Here is a 9,180-nt window from a genome sequence, read left to right on the forward strand (position 1 = left end):
ATGAAAACAAAGTGGCGTCTTTACATTTTGTGGAGTGTTTTTGCACTTGGCATAGTTAACTGTACACCAAACAGGGATGCATCCTCGTCTGTGCAGCGTCGAGTTAAGAGGAAAAAGGTTTTCAGACTGGGCACCGAGAAAACCTCCGTGAACACAGACAGCAGCAGAGACCCCGGCTTCCACCCATTACTCCAACTCAACACGCCGGGCCCTACCAGGCTCAAGACGAGCCTCGAGTCGGACTTTGCATACCTTCCGGATGTTTCGGTCACCTGCTCCACGTCCAACTTCGTCGTACGAGTTAAACCGGCCTTCTACGGACTCGGGGCCAGTGCAGAGGAGCTGAAGTTGGGCGACGCCTGTAAGAGCAACGGGGTCCTCTCCCCCTACGGCGACCTTCTCTTCACTTACCCTCTGACGGAGTGTGGTGCCCTACGAGAGGTATGACTCACCGGTTTTATTTAGTCGTTGATTTATCGTATATCTGATTTAAAAGACAAAACGAATCATGACGTATATCCTCCGGACAGATGCCCCCGGGTTCTCTTGTCTATAAGTTCGTGCTGCGCTATGTTCCCTCGCCCAAACGGTTCCGGAGCAGAGCGCATCCAATCGACGTGAACATCGAGTGCCGATTTCACAGGTTAGACTGTCTCATGCCTATTTTGAGTGTAAAATTCATTTTTTTCCACCTAAAATAACTTACCCAGTTAACCTCTCGATTGATTTTATTTTCTGATACTCTGATACAAATTTGTTCACATACAGCCTATTGGATGAACTCCTTTTGTACCTGTCACTCAAAAGGTCAGCTCATGAATATTAATGAGGACTAGACCCGCTCCTGTACAGCTCTTTAGTAGACGATTGAAAAGTTATAAAAGTATAAAGCAAATTATTAGTCTTTTTGCAAATGAAGAGTTGTTGATACATGTTTTATTATGCCTTCGATGTTAGTTCAAGGTTTTTAGACATGAAAGGTAAAATCTACGTCCGGGTAGCGTAGCGGTCTGTTCCGTTGCCTACCAACACCGGACGCCTTGTTTTTTTCCGACCCGCATTCCGGGAACTCTGCCTCTGATTGGCTAGTACTCGTTGCCTCCGTTGATTAGGTTGGTTAAGGTTAGGGTGGGGTTGGGGATAGGGTTAGCCAATCAGAGATAGAGTAGGGGCGGGTCTTCCCGGAATCCAGGTGGGAGAAATAATAACGCACACGGGATCGCCAGGTCGAATCCTCGTGGTACCTCCGGCTTGGTCGGACGTCCCTATAGACACTATTGGCCATGTCTGCGGGCGGGAAGTCGTATGTGGGTATTTTTCCTGGTCGCTGCACTAGCGCCTCCTCTGGTCGATCAGGGCGCCCCCCGGATGGGCAGAGTGGGTGGAGCAGCGACTGGGACAGCTCAAAAAGAGCGGGGTAATTGGCCAGATACAATTGGGGAGAAAAAAAGGGGGGGAATTTAAAAAAGAAAAGTAAAATCTGATAACCTGATTTTGGTCTGATTTTTAAGTGTCTCCTGTTGTGACCCTCTAAAATCTAAACCTTCATCCTGCCCAGGTATCATCATGTGTACCAACTGGCTGTGCGTCCCACCTGGAAGACTGCAATACTGCGTAAAAAGTTGAGGGGACGCACGGACAGTTTCCAAATCCAGCTCATGGATGGTATGGAAAAAGGCCTTTGGACAATGGTGGTCGATGTTTACCACGGGGTGAATTGAAAATGTATAAAATCATTGATAAATGTCTTGTAACAAACGAGTCTATTAAAGTAGGTGGATATTATGCGATCTTTAGATTCTTGGACCATGCCAGCCAAGTCCCAGGTTTACCAGCTAGGGCAGACTGTTAATTTCCAGGTGTCTGCTTCGCTGCTCCCCCCTGGAGGAAAGATGTACATCAGCAGTTGCTATGTCAAACCATCCAAAGTGTCTCGATCAACCATCAAATACCCTATCATTGACAACTTTGGGTATGTATTTTGAGCTGTCATCTTTTGAAAATCCTTTTTTCTTCCAGGTTGTTGCTGGATTTACTGCATTTTGTCAGTGAAAGTAAGTTAATAATAATACATTTTAATTGTGGCCGCCTTTCAGAGCACTCAAGGACACCTTACAGAACACAATTAGAAAACAAGCAGCAGTGTACCAGACAGCATAAAATCAAAACAAAGCAGGGTAGACAATAAAAAGTTAACACAACAGATAAGTATAAAATCATCATCTGCACAAAACTCAATGAAGCGTGGATCAGACTGAATATGCCAGTTTGAAAAGATGTGTTTTGAGATGGGATTTGAAGGTTGAAAGAGAGTCAATGTTGTGAATGTCTTGTGGGAGAGCATTCCATAGGCAGGGGGCAGAATGACTGAAGGCTCTAGACCCCATGGTATTCAGGTGGGCTGATGGTATAGTGAGTTGGAGAACTGAAGAGGATTTGAGAGTGCGGGAGGGCATGTGGATATGAAGGCGTTCGGAAAGATGCAAAGGAGCTAGGTTATTAAGGGCCTTTAAAGGTGAGAAGCAAGATCTTGAAGTCAATACGGTATTTATAACGGGGCCAATTGAGTCACTGAAGAACAGGAGTGATGTGATCTATGGAAGGAGTTCTGGTAATGATACGGGCAGCTGAATTCTGGACCAACTGAAGTTTATGAAGACACTTGATGGGAAGACCAAAGAGGATAGAATCGCAGTAGTCAATACGGGATGAGTATGGCAGTGCTACTAGGTGTAAGTGATGGGTGAAGATGATTAATATTGTGTAGGTGGAAGTATGCCGACTGAGTAACATTGTTGATGTGAGCTTCAAAAGATAATATGCTGTCCAAGATGACACCCAGACTCTTAACCTGAGGCAATGGAGGAACTATAGAATTGTCAATAGTCAGAAAAAAACTATCAGGTTTAGCCAAAGTAGATTTAGTACCTTCTAGAAGGACCTGTCCAAGATGACACCTAAACTCTTAACCTGAGGTGATGGAGGAACTATAGAATTGTCAATAGTCTGGCTAAACCTGATAGTTTTTTTCTAAGTAGATTTAGTACCTACTTGAAGGACCTCAGTTTTATCACTATTACGTTTGAGGAAGTGATATGAAAACCAAGATTTAATTTCTGGTAAGCAGTCAGAAAGGGGAGTGGGCAGAAGAGTGGAGGTAGGTTTGGTGGATAGGTAGAGCTGGGTGGCATCCACGTAGCAGTGAAATTGAATGCCAAATTTCTTGAAAATGTGGCCAAGAGGTAATAGATAAAATGGAGGGGTCCCAATACAGAGCCCTGGGGAACACTGGTAGTAACAGGAAAGGATTGTGATCTCAAATTTTTAAGTTGGACAAACTGAGTGCGGCCAGAGACATATGATCTAAACCAGTCAAGGGGGGTGACAATTATTCCAATGGAAGCTAATCTCTCTAGGAGAATGTTATGTGAGATGGTATCAAAGGCTGCACTCGGCTCAAGAAGGACAAGTATGGTTAAGAGCCCAGAGTCAGCTGCTATCAACAGATCACTATTGATTTTCACCAAAGCTGTCTCCGTACTGTGCATGGAGTGAAAACCAGACTGGAATTGTTCAAATAGATAGGTGTGAGTCAAGTGAGCATGTACCTGAGATGCAACTGTTCTTTCAAGTGTTTTAGAAAGAAATGGTAAATTTGAGATTGGGTGAAAATTATTCAAATTTTTGGGGTCTGCAACAGGTTTCTTGAGTACTGGAGTAATTGAAGTTGTTTGAGAGTTGAGGGAACAAGACCAGAGGTAAGGGAGGAATGTATGCTATCAATTATTAAAGAGGATAGAGAAGGTAGACAGGCTTTTACTAAGTGAGTAGGGAGGGGGTCCAACTGACAGGTATATGATTTGGATTTGTGAATAAGACCAGATATTTCAGAAACAGTTGGAGTTTAAAACTAGATAGTGAAGAAGAGAGGGGAACATAGAAGGGTAAATAAGATAAATGTCATCGTTGTCATCCGCAGGTGTTTGTTGGAAAGCCAAAGAGACCCAGGGGCCTCTCAGTTTGTCTCTCCACGGACGGATAAGACCCTACGAGTCTCACTAAATGCCTTTCAGTTCACCTCTCACCCTGACACTCAGGTGGGCATGGATCCTCATCACACAGCTTAAAACGTGTACTGCCTATAGTAACAATAATGACCCAACACTGTGTTGAAACCACATCCATTTAAGTTTCTGCTACTGAAACAAACCTTTTTAAATCTGACAATATAATGTCCCCACTTTTTTATCTCTATTTTTTCTTAAGATCAACATTCACTGCAAAGTATTTGTGACATCAGAGGACCCAGGTCCGACACACAAGTCCTGCACCTATAGAGAAAACGGGTATCATTAAATTTTCAAGATTCTCATTTGGATTTTTTTTCCCTGTCTTTGCCCTTCTCAAGGGATGCAAGCTTTATTATGACTGTCATGACAGGTGGACGGCCCTTACTGGCGCTGACTCCATATGTAAATGCTGTGAATCCCAATGTGTAACCTCTAAACAGCGAAGGGCCATGATGGAGGGTATGTTTCATTTCATCACATATAAATTAATATTCAGATCATTTCATCCCTAATGAGATGAAATGACAATCTATGTAACGTATTGTTGTCCTCACAATGTTTGCCATATGTTTTAATGTTGTTTTTAGATTGCACTATTATTTGGTAGCTTTAGTGGACCACCTCGGTTCTGGCTCTGTGTTCACATAATCAAGCAATGTCTAGGATATTGATTTAAGTGCCAGTCTGAACTGTCCACTGTCCGTTAGATTACTCTCTTTCGTATCTTTGATGCTTCTCTCTGGTTGATCCACCAGAGAGGAAGTTCCACCTTATCCTCTCTGGTGGACCAACCACTGCTGACTGAAATAAAATGTCAGTTCCTGTCATGGTTCTTTTTTTTTTCCTTTTTTTTTACTGACATGTTTAAATTCTACATACAACAAACACATAAAACAAAATAAAGAGGGGGAAATAAAAGTAAAGAAACTTAAATAAAATGAAATGCGTAAATGAAAGGGAGGGGAGTCCTAAGGGTTCTCTGCAAGTTCAAGTTCTTCCATCAATTCAGAGATCCATAGCATTCTTCTTCTCCGTTAACCTCAGTGATGAGAAATAATGACAGAGTTCCCGATGAAATATGCAGACGTTTGGCTGTGTTATCAGGAATCTGTTCTTATGTAGAAAGAACTTTCCAAGAATAATGATTGTTAATTACCAAATCACGTGTTCCATCTTTCGTGAGCATACCAAAAATCACACCTCTTTTTTTCTTTTTTCTTTTTTTTTTTAAGTTGAGAGAAATTGTCAAATTTAGGAAACAACCAGTAATGCAGATCTTCCCAAAAGACACCAGCAAACTGATATTCATAAAACACATGTCCTGTTGTTTCAATGTGTTCATTACAAAATGAGCAGTTGTTACAGTCGAAACCAAATCGATGACTTATAAATTCTCCAGAAGGTTATAGTCCAAGGAGAATTTTAAAGTACACTTCCTTTTACTTTTGGTGCAATTGGAAACTTAAAGCATTTTTTTCTCAAATTTTCAGCTCCATCTTTGGAGAAATATCGTAGTTTCTGTTTGAAAATGGATATAATTCTTTGACAAAGACTCTCCGGATTGTGCTGTTGGGGAATTTTTAGACCATGAGATCATGTCCATTCACCAAAAGGTTAGGAATGTGCAGATCTACATTACTTTGATACAAGTTATAAGACACTCTGTAATACCCACACTATAACAGTGCTGTCATAGTTCATATGCACAGCTTTGTTTTTCGTGTAGTGTCGTACCGAAAGCATATTTTAAAATGCAAACGCATTCAGAGACTTTCATGAGTGAGCTGAATCTTTTTCTCTTTTTTTTTAGCATAGTCTGTGAAAGATGGTAACGAGACGGACATTTGTTAATATGGAAAAGGTGTGATATCACTTTAAAGAGAAATTGTGACGTTTTTGATGCCATTAGTAATGGAAGGTCCCCCTAACATGAATCCGTAGGCTCTGCCAGCAGTGGGCCGCTGCTGGTCTCAGATCAGCCGTCCACACCTGAAGATGGCTATTTACCAGTTGGTGTGGGGGGAGAGGGGGCGCTTGAAGACATCCTGGCATTTGAGATGGACATGAATCAGCAAATCACTGAGTTGCACAGCACTGAAAACCTGTGGGATCACACTGATTTACCCAAGTATGATGGCGATGAAGGCCGGCGAAGCTACACTGACTTAGAAAAGGAGGAGACGCAACTTAATGGAGATGGAAGGATTACAGCTGAGGTAGTTAAAGACATAGGGTTCGAGAATCTACTAGATTTAACAGCAAGACAGTTCTTGGAGGAAAGGCAGAAGTTTGATGGCGGGGATTTGGAGGAATTTGGAGAAGACGGTTCAGGGTATTTAGCTGCAGAGGAGTTTCTAAGATGGGGGGAACAAGAGTTGGGGTGGAAGAGTAAATCTGAGAAAAAGGAAGCGGAGCCAGGGAAAGTGAACGTAAGAGAACAAGGTGCTTCTGAAAGGGAAGGGGTCCATCAACAAGAGAAGGACGAGGTAGAGACACTTCATGTTGTTTGGGATGAGGAAACCTTAGCGCTGGAATCAGGCAGCACACATCTAATCCAGGAATTGGGAGAGGATGAGGACCAGCTGCTAGAAACTGAAAGTGAGGAGCAGGTGGAGCACAGCAGAGATATGCACATAGGGAAAGGTGAAGAGGGTGATGGGACCATTTTTCCGACTGAGCAGACACATGGCCAAGTCTCAGCTGATGGACCAGTAGAGGCAGGCGTGGTGGATGATGGGGAGATGACTTGGTATTTCACATGGAGGTAGAATCGCTCGAGATGAACGAATCAGTGCTCTTGTTTAAAAGACTGTTGTGTTGCACAGTAGGCTATTCTACTAAACTATTTCAATAAAATATGGAAAACTGAACCAATCGTCTTTGCTTGATGCAATAACTTGACAAGCATCAGAGAAAACTCATGCTTATGTCCATAAACATTACTTCAATTACATTTTATATGGTAACAGGATTAAAATAGTTAATATATAGTCATATGCAGTTCAGCTTCACACTTTCAACAATTTAAGTATGGGGCAGTAACTGTAACATTGTCCAAAAGGTCGGACTGCTTCAAATTCACCCAGTTTCTATAGTAATGACAGACTGCAGTGGGGTTTTTAACTAGATTGTTTAACACAATCTTGGAAAGTGAGAGGCTACCTGAGGAGTGGAGAAGAAGTATACTGGTACTGATTTTCAAGAACAAAGGCGATGTGCAGAACTGTAGCAACTACAGAGGTATAAAGTTGATCAGCCACAGCATGAAGATATGGGAAAGAGTAATAATATCCTTTTCCCACTGGCCAAAAAACCCACACAAAAAACACTAATGTATGCCTTTGGTCAATGTAAAAAGGATGTTAGCGGGTTTTTTGGCCAGTGGGAGAAGGGTACAAAAGAAGCTAGGTTAAAAGGAGAGGTAATAATTAGTGAGCAGCAGTATGGTTTCATGCCACGAAAAAGCGCTACAGATGTGATGTTTGCTTTGAGAATGTTGATGGAGAAGTATAGAGAAGGCCAGAAAGAGATGCATTGGGTCATTGTGGATTTAGGGAAAGCATATGACAGGGTGCCGAGAGAGGAGGTATAGTATTGTATGAGGAAGTCGGGTTGCAGAGAAGTATGTAGGAGTGGTGCAGGATATGTATGAGGGAAGTGTGACAAAGGTGAGGTGTGCGGTTGGGTTCCAGGTGGAGGTGGGATTACATCAAGGATCGGCTCTGAGCCCTTTCTTGTTTGCAATGGTGATGGACAGGTTGAAGGACGAGATCAGGCAGGAGTCTCCGTAGACAAAGTTTGCGGATGACATTGTGATCCGTAGCGAGAGTAGGGTGCAGGTTGAGGAGAGCCTGGAGAGGTGGAGGTATGCACTGGAGAGAAGAGGAATGAAAGTCAGTAGGAGCAAGACAGAATACCTATGTGAATGAGAGGGAGGACAGTGGAATGGTGAGGATGCAAGGAGTAGAGGTGATGAAGGCATATGAGTTTAAATACTTGGGGTCAACTGTCCAAAGTAATGGGAAGTGCAAAAGAGAGGTGAAGAAGAGAGTTCAGGCAGGGTGGAGTGGGTGGAGAAGAGTGTCAGGAGCGATTTGTGACAGAAGAGTACCAGCAAGAGCTAAAGGGAAGGTTTACAAGATGGTTGTGAGACCAGCTATGTTATATGGTTTGGAGGCAGTGGCACTGATGAAAAGACAGGAGGCGGAGCTGGAGGTGGCAGAGTTGAAGATGTTAAGATTTTCACTGTGAGTGATGAAGGAGGACAGGATTTGGAATGATTATATTAGAGGGACTGCTCAAGTTGGACGGTTTGGAGACAAAGCAAGAGAGGCAAGATTGAGATGGTTTGGACATGTGTGGAGGAGAGATGCTGGGTATATTGGGAGAAGGATGCTGAATATGGAGTTGCCAGGGAAGAAGAAAAGATGAAGGCCAAAGAGGAGGTTTATGGATGTGGTGAGGGAAGACATGCAGGTGGCTGGTGTGACACAGGAAGATGCAGAAGACAGGAAGAAATGGAAATGGATGATCTGCTGTGGCGACTCCTAACGGGAGCAGCCAAAAGTAGTAGTAGTAGCAGTAGTAGATATAGTAATGCCCACAGGTCAGCAAGAACCCATATATGTGACACATTTAACAAAAAATCTTTGCTGCATGGACTCACCTACAATAAAACATTTAGCATGTTCTAAACTGAGCTAAGCATGTGAAGTAGATATGCACAGATTGAAATGTTTTCTGCTCTATGTACCTGAGCCAAAAGGACTTAATCCTCATCCTTGCTGACATATTGGTCTTAGATTTTCTACTCAAAACAACCCACATGACATTCAGAAAGAAAGGTGAGCACTGTCCACTGCGAGTTATATTTCATGACTATTCCTTTGCCTGATTTCAAATTTACTAAAAGGTTTTTTGTTTCTTTCCCTGTCTCAAAAGCCATGTTTTTTCCAGACCTTTATTTCCTGACTGGATTTGAAGTATTTGACTCAGGTTTACCATCATGAGTTGATAGTGGGTGGTTGGGCAATATGACCCCCTCTAAGAGCAAGGCATCCTTTTCTCAGGGGTCAATGAGTACAGTCTGACAACTTTTTTTTTCATAAAC

The 9,180-nt window shown here is 42.7% G+C and overlaps 1 protein-coding gene across 1 annotated transcript; it reads left to right on the forward strand.

Annotated features, from left to right (window-relative positions):
* Positions 1-6,838, forward strand: si:ch211-67f13.7 (uncharacterized protein LOC565426 homolog). Its single transcript, XM_056295360.1, has 8 exons — positions 1-441; positions 531-643; positions 1,559-1,665; positions 1,798-1,972; positions 3,980-4,097; positions 4,267-4,346; positions 4,441-4,529; positions 6,012-6,838. The coding sequence occupies exons 1-8, from the start codon at positions 1-3 to the stop codon at positions 6,836-6,838; spliced, it is 1,950 nt and encodes a 649-aa protein (XP_056151335.1).
* Positions 6,839-9,180: the final 2,342 nt, after the last annotated feature.

Source organism: Lampris incognitus, chromosome 16 (assembly GCF_029633865.1).
Source record: "Lampris incognitus isolate fLamInc1 chromosome 16, fLamInc1.hap2, whole genome shotgun sequence".
Classification (NCBI taxonomy): Eukaryota; Metazoa; Chordata; class Actinopteri; order Lampriformes; family Lampridae; genus Lampris; species Lampris incognitus.